Source organism: Oncorhynchus mykiss, chromosome 9 (assembly GCF_013265735.2).
Source record: "Oncorhynchus mykiss isolate Arlee chromosome 9, USDA_OmykA_1.1, whole genome shotgun sequence".
In the NCBI taxonomy this organism is placed as follows: Eukaryota; Metazoa; Chordata; class Actinopteri; order Salmoniformes; family Salmonidae; genus Oncorhynchus; species Oncorhynchus mykiss.
The window spans coordinates 51,328,790-51,351,861 of record NC_048573.1 but is presented as its reverse complement, the minus strand read 5'-3'; the positions used below and the strand labels follow the sequence as shown (position 1 = coordinate 51,351,861).

The window sequence follows — 23,072 nt, the reverse complement described above, 5'->3', positions numbered from 1 at the left end:
CCTCCATATGATGTGATTAACTAAATGTCTATGTGTAGGTCATATATTCCTCCATATGATGTGATTAACTAAATGTCTATGTGTAGGTCATATATTCCTCCATATGATGTGATTAACTAAATGTCTATGTGTAGGTCATATATTCCTCCATATGATGTGATTAACTAAATGTCTATGTGTAGGTCATATATTCCTCCATATGATGTGATTAACTAAATGTCTATGTGTAGGTCATATATTCCTCCATATGATGTGATTAACTAAATGTCTATGTGTAGGTCATATATTCCTCCATATGATGTGATTAACTAAATGTCTATGTGTAGGTCATATATTCCTCCATATGATGTGATTAACTAAATGTCTATGTGTAGGTCATATATTCCTCCATATGATGTGATTAACTAAATGTCTATGTGTAGGTCATATATTCCTCCATATGATGTGATTAACTAAATGTCTATGTGTAGGTCATATATTCCTCCATATGATGTGATTAACTAAATGTCTATGTGTAGGTCATATATTCCTCCATATGATGTGATTAACTAAATGTCTATGTGTAGGTCATATATTCCTCCATATGATGTGCTCTCATCAGGTCTTTGACTTGATGTAATGTCCAATGACAATTTGTCTGGCTAGTTAATCACTGGGTTTCTTTTTTAGGGGAGTGACCTCACCCCAGCCACAAAACGGCCTCTCTTCGACCCCCTCCTCCTGGTTTCCCCATCCCCCCCACCACCACACCATTGTCAGCTTAAAAGGCTATGACACTGACACATCCCCATCTCTGTCCCTTAGCTTTGAGCTGACAAGGCCCAAGACTGGCTTTTCCACTCGCATTGCCTTTGATATGTCTCTGGGTCATTTTCTAGTCAGGGACGCTGGTTCCGAGCTTCCCACTCACATAGCTGCTTTCTTGCAGGGCACATAGTTGGCCCCCCGCGACCTTGCCCGTCACAATACGTCACTACCAGGCCCTGTTTCCTAAACAACATGGCCCCACACAATACCAATCACAGGCGATGCACTCACTCAGCACAAGGGCCTAAAAGCCCTTGCCAGGCACTCCTTCACTCTTATTCGTTCTTCTTTTTTGAAGAAAATACCACTTACTGTCTACCCAAAGCCCGGCTTTCTCTATATCGCCCGAGGAGAAATTAATATTTCAATCACTTGGGGATTGATGGGGGGGGAAGCTCACCTTCCTGTCAGCAGTCTTTGCCCCCGCCCCTCTCGTCTTTATTTATTTATTTATCATGCCGTTGCTGTCCTCACTCACGACATCATCTGCTGAATACCTATTCAGAGGAGAATCCGATCTGGAGGTCACGCTATTTGAACTGATCTGATTGGCTGTCAGCTCCAATCTGACCGACATAGCCCTGTTCCTCTTGGGCATGCTCAGTTGGCATTGGCTGCCTGCCGTTGTCAGGCCAACAAGGACCAGGGAAGGAAGGAAGGGAAGGGAAGGAGGGCGGGGGGGAGGGCAATCGGAGACTGCCACTTTCTCTCAGCATTAGCATCCGACTTAATGACCAGTTAAGAGGCAGCCTAGCAAATGAGTTGTGACAAGTGCTGCTGAAAAAGGAGTATTTTCCCCTCATATCTCCTGCCTCTCAATCACCATTTAAAGGCCTTGACGGCCTGACATCATTTCGCAATAATTATCACTCTGAGTATTCTTTTCGGCTGGGACAGGAGTCAGATTGGATCTTGTCACAGGGTAATAATGCTGACCAACAATAACTTTGTTGTCGCTCTCTCTCTCTCTGGCTTCTCCTCAGGGAATGGGCTGGCTGGTTCTTCAGCGAGTCTGTTCAATCTGGTTCAAGTGAAGCAGGAGCCAGTCGACCATACCTCCGGGGCCTCCCAGGACTCCATCCAAGAGCACAGCCTGGACCTGAGCAAAAAAGACCACAGGTAGAGTCACAGGGACACACTCCTAAGGTTTACCCCTTAAAAAGTGGGTTTACTCTTAAAGAAAGTAGGTTTACTCCTAAATAAAACAGGTTTACTTCTAAATGAAACAATGTTACTGTATGAGAGTTGGTGTGAGAGTACTTCATAGAAATGATGAAAGTGTGACTGCAGCTTTGCGAAGGGGATGCGATTTGTTCACTGACTCATATTTCTGAAAGCAGTTTATTCCTCAAAAAGGACTATGTTATCTCGATTTGCATCTCAATATATGGCCCCCAACACGTTTCGCCATCTCTCACTGATCTCACACCTCGGATGTTGACATAAACCACAACTCCAATCTTCCCTGCAAATTTGTTTAAAAGCTGTGTTTTTGCTCTTCATTAAACATGCACACCCTCCTGTGATAAATAATAATATTTACTGTTCTTATGCAAATCTTGACTAAACATTGTTTATTTTCCTTGTTCCAGTAATGAATCAAACGGACACCCTGTACCGGGAAATACATCTCTTTTATCCTCGCTTATGAATAAGGTAAGATCCATCCATCAAACGCTTTTCATCCCCAAGACAAATTAGTGGGACGCACAGAGCCTCTGTTTGTTTTTTAATGTTTCACTGCTAATAAGATGAGTTTGTATCATTTACATTTTCCAGCCATTTTTCATGTGGTGTAATTCCACCGTACCTCTCACAAATTAATATAATGAACCAGGAGCTGGGTGCCATGCCAGATATATAGAGATGTTTGTTTTTTGATGAGCTGTTTTGAACTCGACATCCATTTTTTTCCCCTCCTCCTTTCTCCTTTTTTCTTCCCCGGCTTCCTATCACTCTATATTTATTCATGGAGTTTGTAAATTATTTGATTAAAAACTCGGGGGGGAAAAAGAGAAACAGTCACCCTCATTTTTTAAAAAGAGTAAATGTTTGCTGAGGGATATTTAAATGTGTGATTTTGTGAAGATTGAAATGGACATTGTTTTAATCATACATATTTTCTGACTAATACAAATGTGCGGGTGGTTCCCATTACCTTGATGATTTAAAGAGTTTTCTGGCTCCATTTTTTTTGGCAAACTCACTCACACTACCGGCTAAGGGGGTTTTCTTGCCCTTCTGCTTGTATTCTTGTATCAGGAACACACTCAAACACACTCATGAGTGGTTTCCACAAAGCGGCCGTTGAGGCCTGACGGGAGAGGGGCTTGATGATCAGATGTCCTACAGCTCTCCCCTTCATGTAGGCCTTTTGGGGTCCCGTTCCAAGTCACCACATCACATAAAGCACGCACAATCGCTCACAGTGGACACTTGGCATGCGCACTTGGCCTGTGCTCAAGCAGAAGCCGGCTGTTTGTAAACTCGGCTGAGCTTCCGCTCTGCCAAAGTGTGTGTGTGCGTGTTTGTTCGCGTGAGATTGTGTGTGTAGGTGTTTGCACGCCTGTGTGTGTGTGTACCTATGTACATTCCGTGTGTGTGTGTGTGTAGGCCCGCGCTCAGCTAACACTGCCGTCGGTGGTGCTTTATGTGCTGTGTGTTTTGCAGATGAATGCCGGCTTCTTCAGTGCCCTGAACCTGAAGACGGAGATGGAGATCGGCCAAGGGGCCGACACCTCAGAGGCAGCACAGTACCTGAGCCGCATCATGAAGAGGCCCATGCCAGACAAACCAAGCGAGCTCTGGAGGACATATCTGCGCAGGTACTTGAAGAGCTCAAATATAATGCTTCAGAGGGGTAAAATGTCATTGTATTTCTTGAATTATTTTCCCCTTTTTTTATTATTATAAAAAATGTTTTTATACTAATTGTATCTCCTCTCTGTTTTGTTGCTGGGTGCAGGTTTGACACGGAGGACTTCTGCGAGGCCCAGTGTGACTTCCTGCAGAAGGTCCACTTCCATTGTCTAGTGGAGGACTGCGGGGCGCTCTTCAGCACGATGGACGGAGCCATTAAACACGCCAAGTGAGTGTGGTGGCACCGCACCAGAAGACTAGTCCATGTGATACACTGTGCCATAGGCATGTTTCTTCTGGCTGTGCAGATTCAGAATCAGCATCAGCCATAGGGCTCATCAAATCAAATCAAATGTATTTATATAGCCCTTCGTATATCAGCTGATATCTCAAAGTGCTGTACAGAAACCCAGCCTAAAGCCCCAAACAGCAAGCAATGCAGATGTAGAAGCACGGAGGCTAGGAAAAACTCCCTAGAAAAGGCCAAAACCTAGGAAGAAACCTTGAGAGGAACCAGGCTATGAGGGGTGGCCAGTCCTCTTCTGGCTGTGCCGGGTGGAGATGATAACAGAACATGGCCAAGATGTTCAAATGTTCATAAATGACCAGCATGGTCAAATTATAATAATCACAGGCAGAACAGTTGAAACTGGAGCAGCAGCACGGCCAGGTGGACTGGGGACAGCAAGGAGTCATCATGCCAGGTAGTCCTGAGGCATGGTCATAGGGCTCAGGTACTCCGAGAGAGAGAAAGAAAGAGAGAATTAGAGAGAGCATACTTAAATTCACACAAGACACCGGATAAGACTTGAGAAGTACTCCAGATATAACAAACTGACCCTAGCTCCCCGACACATAAACCACTGCAGCATAAATACTGGAGGCTGTGACAGGAGGGGTCAGGAGACACTGTGGCCCCATCCGATGATACCCCCGGACAGGGCCAAACAGGAAGGATATAACCCCACCCACTTTGCCAAAGCACAGCCCCCACACCACTAGAGGGATATCTTCAACCACCAACTTACCATCCTGAGACAAGGCCGAGTATAGCCCACAAAGATCTCCGCCATGGCACAACCCAAGGGGGGGCGCCAACCCAGACAGGAAGATCACATCAGTGACTCAACCCACTCAAGTGACGCACCCCTCCTAGGGACGGCATGAAAGAGCACCAGTAAGCCAGTGACTTAGCCCCCTCTAATAGGGTTAGAGGCAGAGAATCCCAGTGGAAAGAGGGGAACCGGCCAGGCAGAGACAGCAAGGGCGGTTCGTTGCTCCAGAGCCTTTCCGTTCACCTTCACACTCCTGGGCCAGACTACACTCAATCATATGACCCACTGAAGAGATGAGTCTTCAGTAAAGACTTAAAGGTTGAGACCGAGTCTGCGTCTCTCACATGGGTAGGCAGACCATTCCATAAAAATTGAGCTCTATAGGAGAAAGCCCTGCCTCCAGCTGTTTGCTTAGAAATTCTAGGGACAATTAGGAGGTCTCCGTCTTGTGACCGTAGCGTCTCATGCATCTCAACGGTCAACCCAACCCATGTTGATACAATAAAAGAAGCATACTGTATATTTAATAATGAGGCAAATATATTTTATCATGATGATCATTGGTTGTTTATTACAGTAAATTGTGTAAAAGCAATTTTGCTTAGAAAGCTTTATACAAATGTTAAGCCGATAATTTGAGTCGATGACTGAATGAAAGATCTGACTTAGTGTGTCCCCACCATGTCCATCTGTTCAGCTTCCACCTACGAGCCACGCTGAAGGTGAAATCAGAGCCTCACTTCAACAAAGTCAAGGACTGCGGCGACGGAGCATCCCACCAGTCCACCGCCCCTGTCTCCATGGCTAACAACCCCGCCATGGACGTGGCCAACATGTCATCCTCGTCAGGCGGCGGCTATGGCTCCTCCCCCTCACTGCTGGCATGGAAGCAGCTGACGGGCAGCATCCCACAGCTCAATGCCTCCATGCCTAACCTGCCTGCCAATTCGCCGCTGGCCACCACCTCTCTGGAGAACGCCAAGCCACAGGTCAAACCGGGCTTCCTGCAGTTCCAGGACAAGTAAGGGACCGTGAGACTTGCAAATAACACGCATGAAACACTTTGACTTGAGCACCTTAATTGAACACGTTCAGGCAAAATCACTGACCACTGACATGACAAGTTGTATTGTCATTAGGCTACACAAAAAATACAATTATAAAATGAAAGAATGTTTTAAGAATCGTAGGTTTAAGGAATGTAGGTTGTCATGACCTCTCATGGCAATATACTTTAAATGAAATGTTATAGATGTGTGGATTTTGATATTCTTGGACATTGGAGATCCTGTATTCCAGGGCTATTCAATTACCAGCCCTCGAGTGCCAAAGTACGGCTGGTGTTCCTATCTACCTGGTAGTTCATTCATCTGGTATAACTAATAATGATAAAATTGATTGGTCAGAGAGTCCACTCCCCTGGCGTCCCAGGTCCCTGATTAGACGGACAGAATGAAAACCAGAAGCATTTCATCCCTCCATGACCGCAGTACAGAATCCCTGTCCTATTTCTGTTTAGAAAAAGGTATTGAACATACCCCCCTTTCTTTTATGTTTTTTGTTCATACAGTGACCCTTGCCTGGCCACTGACTGTAAGTACTCCAACAAGGTCCACTTCCACTGTCTCTTCGGGAACTGCAAGTACGTCTGCAAGACCTCGGGGAAGGCCGAATCCCACTGCTTGGACCACATCAATCCTAACAACCACCTGGTCAACGTTCGAGACCAGTTCTCCTACTTCTCCCTCCAGTGTCTATGTCCCAACCAGGTAGGTCCCCACCTTCCCTCTCCAAGCACCAGCAAATGACTGTCATATCATCAAGTTTTCTAACCATGAAGTATACAATCTATTAGACCTGTATTTGAGGTGATTTAACTCCAGTCTTTCAGAACCGCTCCTCGTCTGTCTTCTGTCTGCTGGGAGACGACAGTCGACTCACCCCGTAATGTCTGTTTATATGTCAATGATGTCATTTTGACTGCCGCATTCTCCCCTCAGAAAAGGCCAATTTAGCTGATATTACCTAATAAATCATTGTCAGCCGCACAATAAACAAGGCTGTCTTGAATAGGGCAAAATTTGGCAAATGTTTCTCAAATTAAACCCCTTAATGGAGGCTCCTGCCTGCCTCTCGTGAGCCAATATTTGGAGGATTTTTTGTATTTTATTTCATTAATAATGTGTCTAAAATCATCCTCTCACTTAGCCCCCCCCCCATATCCACCTCCTCCCCTCCCTCCCCCTACCCACCTGAACTGAGATAATCCTATATAGCCTGGCTCCTATGGGGGACACAGGCCAGAAACAGATAGTGGTGTGGAGACAGGTTTTAAAAAGGGAGGGGTGGGTTAGAGAGTATTTGATAGACCGATCCTTCCAAATGTACAAGAGGGTAGTTGGTGTCAAGGTGTGAATTGTTGGTAGAGTAGAGTAAAATAGATGTCCATTTGAGCAATCAGCAGCACCCCAAAATCTGTTTATTGTAGGACCTGCAGTAACTATAAATAAATACAAATAGGAAAACAGAAGATTCGTTGATCAGACATCAGAACAGAAACTGGTTGGGAATTCAGCAAGCTTATCTCGCAACATTTTGTTCTGGAGTTTGTATCCACAAGTCAAGTCAATCTGCAGCAACTTTGGTTTAAAGTCATTGTTCTAGCCTGTTTCCCAGTCTTACATTAGGATGACCGCCCCTCTGTCTCTCTGCCTTCCTTCCTCCAGCACTGTGAGTTCAGAATGAGGGGCCATTACCACTGTCTGCGATCCGGCTGCTACTTTGTCACCAACATCACCACCAAGCTTCCCTGGCATGTCAAGAAGCATGAGAAGGCAGAGAGACGCGCCGCCAATGGCTTCAAATACTTCACCAAGAGAGAGGAGTGTGGCAGGCTAGGTAAAATTTCAATTTAAACTAGTCTCTTTTTCTCTGTCTCTTTGTCTCTCACTCTCACTCTCTCACTCCCTCTTTCTCTTTCTCATTCTCACTGCTAGGCCAGTGAGAGATGTAAGGGTTAAGGGTGTGAAATCAAGAGAGATGTAGTGATGTTTCCACATTGATTTTCTGTGGACGCTCCGAGCAGATATTCTCTCTATACGCCTCAACTGTCACAGAGAGAGCTGCTCCCAATCCTGGCAAACACATTGTCACGCTATCACAGAGCAATTCACATGGCATAAAACAAGTCTGGCTCGTACTCAACTTTTTATGGAATGTTTTGCATAGGCACTATGAATGTGAAACCTTATTTTCCTAGTGATTACATTGTCGGCACTGTAACATCTATATTTGTTGCTTTCTTTCTCATATAACTTAAATGTTTGGCTATATGTTATACTAGACTTGAATGCATATGTATATATTTATAAGGGACAAACCCACTCAGGTTGTTTTCTTTCTTTTTTATTGTCAGAAATGAGCGATTACATACTTGTTTGTGTTTGCTGTGTACTTTTCTCAGTCTCCCCTCATCATCATTCCCAAATTATTTTAAAAGTCATGTCTTATTTCTGGCTGTTCTAAAAAGTTCTTCTGAACACAAATGAAAAAGACAAAAAAGGAATTCCTGTCCTCTATCCTGATCAGCCCCGTTGTATTGTTTTGTTTTGAAAAGGTAAAAGGGATCACTAAAGCAAGCACTCAAGTTATAAAACATTTATGGGTTTGGTGGTATCCATGGCAGCAACATTCAACTGAACACGGCCGATTAAGTTACCTGGAAGGGTCTCATAAAGGCCCTGAATGTCAGTGGCTACAGTTATTGACTCAACTTTGCATGGTTAAAGTATATGTGCAGTGTTACTGTGTACAAAAGCTATTGTTTCGTGCACCTGGTCCCATGGTTACTGACATGCTAGCACCTGCCCAGCATTTTGCTCTTTCAATTATTTCTGCCTGCTTTTATATAATGATATTTGGAGGAGCCGACGTTTCATTTGAAATCATGAAGCAATTCTAAAATGGCTCCCTAAAAGTGAGGAAAAGAATAAAAGAGGAAGAATCCAACAACAACACAACAGTGCCATGGCACAAAAAATGAAAAGACAACAATGGCTCGATTTTGAAAAATGAATTTAATATGGGAATAATTGTATATTTACTTTGGTTTGCAGGGGTGTGTGCATTATTGGCCTACACTGCATAGGATAATGTATTTATGTAAATTCCTAATTGAATAAAGGATGTCACTGTAATAAAAGAGCTCCACAGGTTTAGTCCACGGCAGCCTAGACTGGCTCAGTGTGACACTGGAGTCATCTAATCTAATATGCCTCCTACATATACGGTTGTTTTTGTCCCTGCTATGTCATGATGCTGAATCTAAACCAAAGTAGAGCTTCTTAAAGACAGGATTTTACCAGGTTTTCAGAGATAGTTAGAGGACATCTTTAAATGGACACTTACACTTCACATTATACAATAACTGACATTTACAGTTGCTTTGAATTGTAGTTTGGGCGAATCTCTGAAATGTGCCAGGCAATACCAAATTCATATGTGAAAACATCACATTTCTCACGTAGCATTGAGTTAAACTCTGTGAAAACGTCATATGTAAAAAAAAAAAAAAAAAAGTTGATTTCTTCACCTTGTGATAGAAACCGTATCATTGTCTCTTTGCAGGCTGCAAGTACAACCAGGTGAACAGTCACTTCCACTGCATCCGCGAGAGCTGCCAGTTCTCCTTCCTGCTCAAGCACCAGATGACCTCGCACTCCCGCAAACACATGAGGAGAATGCTGGGAAAGAACTTTGACAGGGTTCCATCCCAGGTAACGAAAAGTGTGTGTCTGTGTGTGTGTGTGTGCGCGCGCCACATAATGTTCTGAACAGTGCAATTATTAAGACAAATATGTGGGGAGTTTCCATAGAACCATTGCCGGTGATAGTTTGCATATTGAAAGTATGCAAAAACACGCAGTTCCTCACACACCCTTTCACTGAAAAATGTGACTGTGGCAGATCATGTCATAAGGTTTTGGGTTTTATAATTTTCCATTGTGCTTCCTGATTCCTGAGTCAGATGCATGGATAATGAGTAATGAACACCTTTGGTGACACTGTGCATGTTTTATTTGTTTTAACCTTCATGTTACAGTGTATCTATGGGATTTGCCGCTAATATGCTGTCGTTCTCAAAAAAAGTATCATGGAGGTACATTTTTTCCACTGAAAGTGTCTCTAAAGAACTGTGTTTTTACATACTTGCAATATGCAAACCACCGCCAGCAATGTCATTGTTATATCAGTACTCTATGGTGATGTAGTGCCAGTATACGTATGCCTGACAGTTGGTGCCCTATGAGAGAATATCTTACATAAATGGGGAATCCCTACATTTAAATATGTCAATAAATCTAATGTTTAAAAAAGAAGAATCCTATATGAGGAACATTCCCTACAATATGTATTCCCCCCTGTGTGGTCCTCTATAGGTGGTGTCCCATGGCCAGAGGGCCGATGACATGCAGCACTTGTCGGGCATGGGCTCAGGCCTCATGGGCAGCCACCCGGGGATGACCCATGGGTTCTCCAGCATGATGGATGAGACGGATGACTACATGGACTACATGGGCGGGGGCAGCCCCCTGTGCCTTTCCTCTGAGTCCTCCAATCAGGACCGCAGTTGCAGCAGCACCCCCGTGGGCAATGAAAGCTCCCCAGCAGGTGAGTTGAGGAGCGGGGGCAGGATATAGAAGCTAGGGTTAGCCAGACTGGTTGAGGAGTGAGTATTAACATTGTGGCTATAGCAACTTGCATACAAATGCATACTGTAGAGTTGATAACAAGAAAAACAATGGATTTATGGACGGTGTTGCTTAGTGAAATGATGGCGATATTGTTTAATTTCAGTGAAAAGTAAATTGTCTATCAAGTTCTATTAAAGAAGCAAGTAAAACTTGGTTATGAAGTTAGAATGAAGTAGTGTTTTTGTATTGTAAATCCAGCGTCATTTACAGTACCATTAGAACTCACAGGACACAGCCATGTCAATTCATGTCCATATCTCATCAAAATCATAATTTCCTGATTTCGTAGTGGATTCCATTTTTACAACAAACAAAAAAATCTAACAATAGGAAGAGTGGGAAACCAATAAAAATCCATAAAGTAACTGTTCTCTTATTCGGAGGCCATTTATTTTCTATTATTCATTTACAGTAATAACTTATGGCAATGTAAGTTTGATAGTAGACTACATTTACCTTTTACCTAAAAGCTATCCCTGTGGCAACAAACTTCTCAGATTCTCTGCTTTTCAAAATCTGATCTTGCCTTCATCAAATGAGTTTCACATTTCCATTATTTTGTGTCAAATGTTATCCACCATTTTCATCATTGTTGCTTTGGCTGGTGTTTGCTTTCTTGATTCGGCTTCATTTTGTATCATTCTCTTATCTTTTCCCTTTTTCCCTTCCATCCCTGTGTGTTTGAATGGGTCTGTGTGTGTTTGCGTCTACCCGTCTGTCTGTTTCCCTTCCTGTCTTTCTACACTTCCTGGTCATCCTGTCTTTCCAGGACCAGGCTGCCCGGTCACTACTGCTCCCTCTACCCCCGCTGACACTAGCGCTCCCCAAAACGCACCTCCTCCACCACCTCCTCCTCAGCCTGGACTTCAGTCTCAGGCTCCATCTTTCCCTCCTGCCCTCCTCCGACCTCCTCTTCCCTCGCTCCCATATCTCGTCTCTCCATCCTGTCTGTCATACTCTCTGCTCAGCGCCTCTCTCGGAGCCACTCGGAGTGTTGTCATGCCAACCAACACACCAGCTTTCAGCCCCATCATTGCCACTCCGTCTCCGGTTAAAAATGACGTCCCTATAGTGCAGGATGCTGCAGGTACTTATCCCGACGCAAACCAACATTGTAGCTGTCAGTGTCAATTGGTGTAGATGTAGTCTACTTCAGTGTGTACTTGTTTGATCCAGTATGACTTCTCAAAATTGTGGGTCACCATACAAACATTATTTGGGAAAACTGTGAAAAAGTGAACATTTGGGAAAACATCTGTAAGTTAGCCTGAAAAAGTCAGGATATACGGTCTAGATGAGACATAGAAACGTCTTTATTTTCCATTTGAGCCATTCCCTTATTCTCATGGAGCTTGGTCTTACGTCTCCATTACACACAGGTTATGCACAGTGTCCCCCTTTGGTATTTACAAGGCTGTGGAAACAGCACTGTAAATTCAGCACCTGTAGTCCAAAGCCGTGGCCTTGTTTAGCTTCCATTAATGGGCAGCGCATCAGCCGCCTCTTATTTTAATCGTGCCCCCACTTTTATCGAGGCCCCTGCTTCCTGTCGAGCCGAACAGGGATCACATCATTAGCAGTGACTCCAGGGGACTCGGCAAGGTAGGCTACCCCTCGTAAACCAAAGGCAGATAAGAGGGGCCGCCAAGATCCACATCTCTGCCACTGTTTGGAGGCTGTAGACACCCAGTAAAAATGTCAAGTACCGATTAGCAGCAAAGTCAATCTATCATTTAACCCCCCCCTTCCCTTCTTCTCCTTCAATAATTTGTAAAGACAAAACAATATACAATTGGGAATGTAGGACAGCCTCTCAGAAATTCCACAAAGGAAGATCTCCCCTTGGCCCAGCTTGTTTAGTGTGCTGTACCACTAAAAGTCGATCAGTTGTGGAGTCCTAATGTTCTTTCCCCTCTCTGTAGGCAACACCATCTCCATCCCTACGGCCACCGGCGCCAAGAAACGCTTCTGGATCATCGAGGACATGTCCCCCTTCGGCAAGCGGCGTAAGACGGCTTCTGCTCGCAAAATGCTGGACGAGGGCATGATGCTGGAGGGCTTCCGCCGTTATGATCTGTACGAGGACTGCAAGGACTCCGGCTGCCAGTTCTCTCTGAAGGTGACCCACTACCACTGCACCCGCGAGAACTGCGGCTACAAGTTCTGCGGCCGCACGCACATGTACAAGCATGCGCAGCACCACGACCGCGTGGACAACCTGGTCCTGGACGACTTCAAGCGTTTCAAGTCATCGCTCAGCTGCAACTTCTCCGACTGCCAGTTCTCCGGCAACAGCACCCACTTCCACTGCCTGCGCTGCAGCTTCCGTTGCACGGACAGCACCAAGGTGACTGCCCACCGCAAACACCATGGCAAGCAAGATGTGATCAGCGCCGCTGGCTTCTGCCAGTTCAGCTCCAGCGCTGACTGCGAGGTTGTCGACTGCAAATACAAGCTCAAGTGCTCACACTTTCACTGCACCTACCCCGAGTGCAAGCACACTGTAGTCGGTATGTCCCAGATGGACTCCCACAAGCGCAAGCATGAGAAGCAGGAGCGCGGCGAGCTGCCGTCGGTGTCTCCCCGTCAGGAGGGGGCGCACCACATGACGGGAGGAGTGTCCGCAATGCCCCACGCCTCCATGGGCCTTCTTCCAGCCTCGCCCGGTGGCCTCCCAGGACTCTCCCACCACCACCATCACCACCATAACAACAACAACCATGCCCCCTCCATGCTCTACCCCCCAGCCAGCGTGGCATCTGACTACAACCACCCCTATCCAACCTCCTTGGTCAGTCTGGACAGCTCCCTCAACCTGGGCACCGACACCAGCAGCTCCCTGTTCTTCCTGAAGAACGCCGCTGGCCTGGGCCTCAATGACTCGTTGGACCTGAGCAAAAAGATGCAGCATCACCATGACCCGAGCCTGACCATGGCTGCCGGGCCCAACCCCATGCCACCGCTGGGCTTGCCCGCTCCTCAGGATGACACCACGGGAACATCGGGCGACCCCGAAGATGACCAGTCACCCGAGGAAGAGGCCAATGCAGAGGAAGATGAGGAGGATGAGGATGAGGCGGAGGAGGATCTGAACACTGACTCGTACGAAGATTCGATGCCACAGCCCGATGGCGACAACAAGGACAATGACGAGAGTTTTGACGCTTCCTTAAACCACACTGACACTTCCCAACTGGAAAAGCAAGAGGCCGACCCATGAAAGATACTCTGACACTGAAGAAGAAGTATCCTGTATACTATGAACAAACAAATTAAAGTGGCCTCATTTATCAAGGTTAGAGACACTGCAGATGACAACAAGAAGACGACAACAACAACAACAACAACAAGAAATTATGGCCCAAAATGATTTATGATGATGTTTACAAGATGACCAACAATAGAAATTAAATTATGCATAAAAAAATGAACAGAGAAACAAACCAATTAGGCCCTGTTTTACACGTGGGGCAGCAATGTAAACATTTTACTACACAGCAGTCTTTTTGTGTGCGTGCATGTTTGACTTTTAATTTATTTTACTTTTATTTTGAACCTTTTTTGTGCGTGGAAAAAAACGATAAGAAAAAAAAATCTCTATATATAACTATATACGTAAGTGTGTGTGAACTTTTATATACAAAGGAAATTACTGGTGCAGTCTTTACATGAGCTGCAGGACCCTTGTTAACAATGAAAGGGAAAGACATCACTGTTAAATTACATTGAGGAAAAGTTCTGAAGCAGAATGTGTTTGAACATTTGATCCTATTTCTGTATTCATATTATTATTATTACTATTATTATTATTATTACTACATTAAGTGCAGGGGTCTGCATTAGTGTTTTGGCTTGTCCCCTTCTCTCTTCATCCTTTGCAAGGTTCTTTTTCGTTCTCAATGTACATTTTCAAATAGAAGTGACCAGTGACTGTGTCCTCAGTCTCAACTGCAGATGGGCATAGATCTCTGAGCGAGCATTGCTCTGTGTATGCAGCTACCTGGGAAATTATGTTAAATTCTCACCAAAATCAAGCTTGTGGACTTGCAATTGTAACCCTTACCCCCTGTCGAGGAACCTATTAAGTTTGCATTTGGATAGTGCACTTTTATATAAACGATGATAGATATTCAAACATATTTTTGTTACCATATGCATCATTGCATTACGATTGCGTTATACTTGCATAGTAAAATCAGACGGCTCGGAATATTGATTTAGAACTAGGCGAGGAACCATCATGACTAACTAGCTGGGGGTCTGAATGAACTGACCAGAGGAAAAGATGAGTCACTCAGATGCAATGAGGAATGACAGAGGTAGCGTCAGGGAGTGTTTGTTTGAAATGTACAGACAGAAAGCAAAATGTGTCAATGTTGGACATTTTGTTTTCCATTTACTATGGCTGTGGTTTAGCGCCTATTGTAACGGTTTTATTTAATATTTATGTGACCTTGCAATGAGACATTTTTAGGGTGTTCTAGCACTTTTTTAGATTTATCTTCAGAAAAAATATGGCATGCATCTTTTAACAGGGAATTTGCTTTAAGATGTCGTTTTAGTTCACTTTGCTTTGATGCACAAATAGTTGTTAAGTGTGACAAAGAACTGTTGTTCTGTGTTTTATTTAAAGTAAGGACTGATTTTATTTGCTTCTGTGATTGGAGGATTTAAATATGAAATGGGCATGCCCGAGTTATGGTGGCCTAATAACGACACTAATAAGAAGAACTGTGATTTCAATTAATTATTAAAAACATGACAATGCTCAGATACTGTAGTACTAAATTATCACACAAAACACGTTAGTCTAACCTATCTTCAGGTTTACTGGGGGGGTGAAAATTGTTATGATGAATTATTTCTTGAATATGGCTTTGGAAAAAATAATCATAATATAGGGAATTATGTGTGTAGATTGTTATCCACAAAATATTGTTTAGAGAAGAAAAAAAGGTTGTACAGTATTTTCTTCTGTAAAAAGACTATATATGAACAAAATGCTCTTTGATGAACAGCTTCCTTTAAAAATAAAACAATTAAAGGAGAAATGGATAATAAAAAGTCAAACATTGAAATAACCCCACTATAGTTTGCTTGTGTGTGTGTGACCTTTTTTTTAAATATAATTTTTCTCCCCCCCTTAGATTTCTAGAGGAAGTCAGTAAACATTGTTAGGACCCTTGCCATACTGTAGCACTGAAGGCAGTAAGGGGATTCCGTTTTTTACCTTGACATTTTCAAAGCTAATACAAAAAAAAAAAACACTGATTTAGACCTACTAATGGATGTTTCTGGTTTATTTAACACTTTGTTTTATTCATTTTTCTGTTTGTCATTTTTGTGTGTGCTTGTAGTTTTTCCTTAATTTGATATTTTCTTTAACATTTTACTTTGCTGTGGGCATACATGCCTCTCTCACGGACTCAAATGCAAGGCAGTGCATCACTTTTTATTTATTTGAGTTTTTCTGACAACATTTTGGGAATAGCTATTGGGCTGGAAGATATTGTGCACTTGAATACAGTTTATGTGTGTGCCTGTGTGTGTGTAAAATAGCAGGATTTGTAAAAAGTTGAAAATAAAGAAACCATAATTATTATAACGATACATATGTTCTGCTTAGTAGTGCTGTAGCCCGATGACGTCTGGGGTCATGTGTTGTGGGGGAAGTCCCAGAATACTGACACTATCAAAACCTCATGGGGAGAGCAAGTCATGAGGGCAGAGAACTGGTCTCTCGTTCTGTGATAATACTTAGTGTCTGGCTAGTCTCTCTCCCCCCGGATAGAGACCGCTAATAGCAGAGAGACCTGTGGAACTGCTCTGGTCGCTTAGAGCTACAAAGCCTCGCTTCACGTGACCTTTCCTCGTTCTATTCTTCCAAATGCTTTTGTCCCAGTAGACATTGAAGTAAAAGTTTGTCCCAGTAGACATTCAAGTGAAACATCTGCATCGTTGCAGATAGCAGAGAATCAACAATATTTGTTGTCAGGCCGCCCAATGAGGGCTCGCCTCTGGTCAGAGATTAACCAATCAGAACCAATACAATTCAGAGTTTGAAATGGGAATAGTCTGGGGATGAAAGGAGAAATTTGCTGGTGCCAACAAGATGGGTCTCTGTGTCTCTTCACGAAAGGAGTACACTTTTAGTTTCTGGTGTTTTTTTTCTTTGTGAGCTTTGTGCTGTTAGGTCCCTTCCTCTCGTTCAGTGACACACAATGACCAGCGCGCCGCTCTGGTGGTGTCTGTCCTCCCTCAGCCTACAGCTGTTGCCGTCTCTCCTCCTCCTCTTCCTTGTGATGTTTCTTTAAATAAAAAACGGGTAAAGGCATCACCATCTGTCAGCCAGCTGGCATCCTGTATATAATCTACGAGAAGGAAAAAAATAAACATGAAAATTATATTACACAAAAACCAGACGGAAACAACCTCCAAATCCTACATAGACTGCTGCTGAAACGACAGATTGCTTTACCGTTTTAATTAACGGGGAAAAAGATGACATGAAAACAGAAAGAAAAACTAAATGAGATGTCTTTTCTCTGTTGCGTAATAATGTACTCAAAAAGCGGCTTGGTGGCAGACAAATAGAGAAAAGTTGTCAAATATTTTGCACTCCAGGACTAAAAGCCATCTCTAGCTCATTTTCTTTTTGGTTTTATTTCACAACCACACAGGGAGACAAATCAGACGTTTTGTATGAAAAGTAGACAGTGAAGTTAATGGAAAAGTATTTTAAATTACTTGAATTTGCTGCCCTCTGCACTGGTGTTCCTCACTGCATATTTACCACTTTGATTTAGTGCTGTTTAGTCCTTCAATGTGCTATATTCGTTTTTTTTCTTTCTGCATGTCTTATGCAAGGGTTGAGCTTTTCACTCAATAAAATAAAGATGTATTGAACAAAAATAGATCTATGGCCTGTTTCAATGTTGTCTTTTAACAGTCCAGTAAGAACATGAAACGTTATTTAATGATGACTTATAGGCTACAACGCTTGATTGCATGACATGTTTGGGCCAATGTGAGTGGAGCACATGCATGTATACACGTGTGTGCGTGCGTGCATGTGAGTGCATGTACGTGTGTGTGTCTTTGCCTCAGCTTGTCCCAGGTTGATGTGCCAAGAACAGTTTGTGCAAGGGGACAGCAGCAGTGAAGAGACGATCGGCCCTGGGAACGCACACGACAGGTGTGCAGTGCATATGTGGTCACATGATGGCTGTGAGGCAGATTAGGCCCCAAACAGATGAAGCGCTCCTTAATGGCAGCTTTTATTAAGTTCACAATGTGAGGGAGGCAGGCAGGCGGGGAGGGGGGGGGGGGGGGGGGGGGGGGGCGGGGCAGAGGAAAAGCAGGTGGCCTTGTCTCTACAGCCATGGATGAAGATACATCTTTGTACAGCCAAGTCCGAAGAGGACGGCCACTACCGAAAGATTTATTGATATTTGATTGCCCTGGTCTTACTGTCTGGTTGTCCTGAGTTCAGCAGTAATGGCTGTAAAGGAACTACTGCAAATGCTCTGAGAAAAATGTCCCATCTAAGAAATATTGCACTTGCCACTGATCATATCATGTAGCCCCATGTATGATGGAACACTAGCTGCACCATACACATTCTATATAAGTCGGACAAACCATTTACGAACAAGAGAGATTACATTGTGAAAGGAGCGGCTCATTTTCTTTCTCCACCCACCCTATCTTCTTGTTGCTTCTCTTTTAATCCACTGCCCTTTGCGTTCATTTATCTATTTTGGCACGTGTATGGGGTTATTTTCGAGTACCTCTGGTCATGGGGTAAAAAAGGCTTGGTGTGCATTCCAAATGCACCCTATTCCCTATATAGTGCACTACTTTGGGCCCTGGTCAACAGTAGTGCACTTTATAGGGAATAGGGTGCCATTTGGGACGTAGCCTCTGAGGAAGGCTGCTTTGCCATTGGTAGCAGCTGTTGCTATTGAGAGACCCCAGAGGAAATAGAGAATTGGACACACATTCAGCCAATTTAACATTAACTAGACCTTATTGGAGGCTGGAACACATGGCAGAACCATGCAGCGCTACCGTATGGGGTTCTGTTTATATATGCTCTTACTCTCCCTTAAGGAGTATTACGGGGTTGTGTGATGGCATTTAAAGATGAAAAAGAGATGTTGGAAAAGTGCACTTATAAGGTCACTAAGATCGACTAACAGGCAAAAGCAGACGGAATGTGTAAATGTGTAAAATAGAATCACAAATGTATATCTAAGACAAAAGTACACAAAAGAAACAGTTCAATTGTCAATCTGCATTTATTAATATATTTTCTCCTCGCTTGTGTATCCTTTTGACCTTCTCTTATTGAATCACATATAAGGGACTTGAAAGTAACCAAAATAACTTTGACTGCATGAACCTTGGAGTCTTATATGGAAGAATAAAAACTTTGAGCAGTTTTAAGATGAGATCATTTAAAATATCAAACACTGTTGTTTTACACTGATCTTAAAAGAGATTTCCCATCCGCTATTTGACATTTTTTCCACTGTTCAATCAAACCACAACATTAAATACTGTTTTTAAGGTTCCGTCTTAGCAACCATTGCTCAGAGGGATCGTGACTTTAAGATTCAGTATGATTTCATCCTGTAGCTTTAAAATAGATACTGTATATAATTATTTATTACAGTATGTATTATTACACATTTCTGGAAGTGTACAGTACATATGACATGTTATGTCCACAAGTTTTTAGGCTTATGCACAGTATATGTACTGCATTTAGAGCTGATGCTTTCTTCATTTTTTTTTGACAGACCTGAGTTTTTACAAGTTTCAGGTTGGGTAACATTTCTTTTCAGTAACATGACACATTCTCTGGGAGTGGTGAATCTATAAATATTTGCCTTTCAATGTATTGTTCTTTTCAGACCTCAAGATAACAAGACATTCTTTTCTCAGCTCAACTAGAATATTCTTTCAGTTCCAACACCTGCATGTGTACTTATTTCCTTGAAAAACTGGAAAGAAATCTGTTAAGCGGAATGAGAGAAACATCAGAAAATCTACCAAAGTGTTTACTTTTTTTCTTGAAATGAGAAACAGGACAGAACCCTTCACTAAAAAAAGCAAGAATACTTGTGTGTTCCGTCATTTGGGTCGTTCCATGAAATTAGTTCCTTTTGCGTCCCTTTGATATTTTAAGTAGAAATTCCTTACAAATATAGCATTTTAAAAGCCTGTTATATTAAATGACGTGCACTTTAATATAGACCACATGGATAATTCAATAAATCAGATTTAAAAATATATATAAATAAAGACTTGCTTAAGTAGGAATATTCAGCATTTTGACATGTCCCTCCGTCAACCCTGTGTCACTTCTAGGAACATTTCAATCCACTTATCGCAAAATGTCTCATTGCTGCTTTGACAGTCATTTCTGAAGATTATTATTTATTTTCATGTGATTAGTGATGCATTTTCATCTGTCCCTCATTTGAAGGTAAACCCTGTTATGCAAACAGTTAACCACTTTGAAATAATGTACCATTCTACCAAGTTAAATGATTCACAGCAGGTGACATCGTTTGGGTCTTCTGAACAGCATGGTGGAAAAGAGAGGAAGTCTTCTCTCTCTTTGGTCTATTTATAAAAGAATGTATCTTTGACTGAGGTGGTTGAGCTCAACACGTCAACCCTGTTCGCTTAATTAATGTTAGGACTTTAATCATATGTGGAAAATGTGTATAATTTCATGAACACCATGTGGTCCCATGATTTTCATCACATGAGGAGTAGTGGACGATCTTCACCTAAAACCTCAACCCTGTTATCGTCAACCCTGTTAGAGGCCCAATGGTAACTTATCAGTTTGATGTGAGTTTATTTGTACAAGGCATACTTAAACAATGAGAAAATGTTGGATTTATATCAAACAGGCTTTTAATTAATAGTCAGAAAGCTACATACGTATCAGTGACAGGGTTGACAGACAGTGTGGTAAAAGTGAAGCTAAAATGCTCTTAGTTCATAGGATTTTAATGCCTCAGATGGGAAAAGGTGTTTTTTTTCTCCGTAAGTTAAACATATCCTCCGTGCAATTGAATGTTGAAAGAGAAATATTTGTAAGTTCATTTCTTAAATGTTTTCATGTCCAAAAGGCACCCATTTTGTGGAATGACCCATAGACTGTATGTTTGAAAAACAGCATTACGTCTTATGAGAGACCTGTGTAGGTTGTTCATAACTAAATATTTAATTCTGACATCGATTGAATGTCCTTCTGCATCATGTCACTGCAGCAGATGAGAATGTACATTTGATGATTCAGAAAAAAAGCGAGGCCATTTATCGATATGAGCAAAATATATTGTAAAAATTGATTATTCTTGCTGTTAACTTACACTATTATGTTAAAGAGCATTCATGACTGTTCTTGTAGGTACAAAACCCTCTCGCAGCCTCGCAATTCAGAATACTTAACTGCCTGCTAATGGGCCATCAACTGGATTCCCATTGTATTCAAACAGGTTGGGTAGGTTCTCAGAATAATCATACTTGGCCCAATGGGCAAATCAGCAAGCAGTTCACAAAGCAGTGGCAAAGAAAAGGAAACCATCACACAGTTGCAGTGTTATTCATAACATCAATATGATATAGATATTGGTTCCAAAAACTACAGTGCCTTCAGAAAGCATTGACACTCCTTTTTCCACATTTTGTTGTGTTACAGCCTGAATTTAAAATGGATTGAGATTTTGTGTCACTGATCTACACACAATAGCCCATAATGTCAAAGTGGAATGATATTCAAAACATCATTATTTTTTTTTTTTTTTTACAAATGTATTAAAAATTAAAAGCTGAAATGTCTTGAGTCAATAAGTATTGTTATGGCAAGCCTAAATAAGTTCAGAAGTAAAAATTTGTTTAACAGGTCACATAAGTTGAGGGGTGTTATGTTGCAGTGGGAGTTTTTTTATTTGGTCAACAAGCAGTTGTCCGCATCTGTCAAACACAAACACAATCCAATGGAAAGATTAGTGTAGAGGCCCTATAAACAGCATTTGAAAAATGAGACGCCTGTCAACTCCGTTACATAAATGTTTACCAAGGAATACCAAACATTGTGTTCTATTTGTTTTAGTTAGCCCGAAGTTTGCACCTCACCGTAAATTAGTTTTACCCAGTGTTCAACAGGACTTTACAAAGAGAACAAACAACTAGCATCGAACAGCAATGAGAAACAAGCACATAAAATGGTTAATCCTCCGTGGCGAGGAGCCAAGGAGCCATTAAGTTTCAAGTAGTTTGCTTAAAAAATCTGACGGGAGGTCTCCAGAGCGGAAAGGAGAGTGTTTCATCACTTTATAACTCTGTCCAAAAAGGAGAGAGCTAGGAGCAACAATCAAATGCCCAGAGCTAGCAAGCAAAGAGCCAGAGCCATTCGCATTCAGCTTGAGCCGCCACAGCGCACCACTCACTGACGAGAGAGAGAGGCCCGGTTTCTTGGCAAAGGAAGAAGTTCTTAAGTGCTAAGCTGTAAATTTGCTTAATTTGACGTGAGTCCGAGGGGAATGGGATCGTTTTCTTTCAGGGAAAAACCCTGGCAGATTGGCTGACAATGAGCTGCAATGGTCCAACATGGTGTATTGCTGTGTGATGATGGGAAGAAAGCAGGACTGGCAGCATTTGACAGGGCAGTAAAAGACTTCGACCCTGGCACCAGCCTCTTATGACTCACTGGGACATGGATACTGTAAAAAACTGATCTGGCTAATTCCATAGTAAACAAACCTGACTATTTACTTCGAGTGGCTTCTTTTTGTAAAAACATTTCAAAATACTGCCATATCCATCATAACATGCTATGACAGTTTACACCGATATAGTTTTTACTACATACTGACAGCCTATTCTTAAATGATTTGTGGGCATCGATCGAATTTCAACTTAAAAAATGTGATATTTTTCTTCTAAGCCACTTTTCTCTTTGTCCTTGCCCAATATGAATCCTAAAACAGCGGCCCATGACAAGAACCTTTAAAAATACGGGTTTCAGTGACAGCTGTGTCCTTCATAAAAAAGTAGATGGACAACAGGTGAGCATGATGTGTGTGCTAATCTTCTACATTATGGCTGTTGATAACACTCTGCGTCCAGCAGCTCAGTTATTAAAACGCTGTAATTTAATACGGAATACATCAGCAATGTGACATTTGTATCATGGAAGAAGGAAAGGTTTCAAAGATTGGACTGACGCTAATAATAGAAAATGTCTATCATTGACTTTGGTTTCTGTTACCAAAGGAATTTTGCGAGTACCACGCTCCTTCCAAAGTCAGACGTTGGGCATCCAGTGAGGGATTGTGGGATTCTTTTTTTCACTTGCTCTGCCTCTCTCTGAGGGCTCAAAAATGAGGATTGTATTTCGCAGTGACAATCCATGCCAATTCTGTAGGACAAGGTCGTCAAATCTACATCCCTCCCCCTTTTCCCAGAGACCACCCTTCTCTACCCATCAGCGCTTTGAGAGGAGTTCAGGAAAACGTGGCATCCAAAACAACAAATGATTCAACAGTTATGATTAGGAAGACACTACTGTACA

The 23,072-nt window shown here is 42.5% G+C and overlaps 1 protein-coding gene across 11 annotated transcripts in view; it reads left to right on the top strand.

The window, feature by feature from the left end:
- Nucleotides 1-17,388, top strand: part of casz1 (castor zinc finger 1) — a 262,670-nt gene extending 245,282 nt beyond the window's left edge. For 8 of the 11 annotated variants that reach the window (XM_036988257.1, XM_036988256.1, XM_021616105.2 and 5 more), the window contains 11 exons: nucleotides 1,791-1,926; nucleotides 2,400-2,463; nucleotides 3,478-3,632; nucleotides 3,773-3,895; nucleotides 5,419-5,742; nucleotides 6,283-6,490; nucleotides 7,448-7,619; nucleotides 9,348-9,496; nucleotides 10,160-10,391; nucleotides 11,244-11,561; nucleotides 12,397-17,388. In XM_036988257.1, the coding sequence (XP_036844152.1) occupies nucleotides 1,791-1,926; nucleotides 2,400-2,463; nucleotides 3,478-3,632; nucleotides 3,773-3,895; nucleotides 5,419-5,742; nucleotides 6,283-6,490; nucleotides 7,448-7,619; nucleotides 9,348-9,496; nucleotides 10,160-10,391; nucleotides 11,244-11,561; nucleotides 12,397-13,694 (3,179 nt within the window). In that variant the 3' untranslated portion in view covers nucleotides 13,695-17,388. The remainder of the gene's footprint in view (nucleotides 1-1,790; nucleotides 1,927-2,399; nucleotides 2,464-3,477; nucleotides 3,633-3,772; nucleotides 3,896-5,418; nucleotides 5,743-6,282; nucleotides 6,491-7,447; nucleotides 7,620-9,347; nucleotides 9,497-10,159; nucleotides 10,392-11,243; nucleotides 11,562-12,396) is intronic. The other 3 variants (XM_036988253.1, XM_036988260.1, XM_036988261.1) reach the window with 3 other exon arrangements.
- Nucleotides 17,389-23,072: the final 5,684 nt, after the last annotated feature.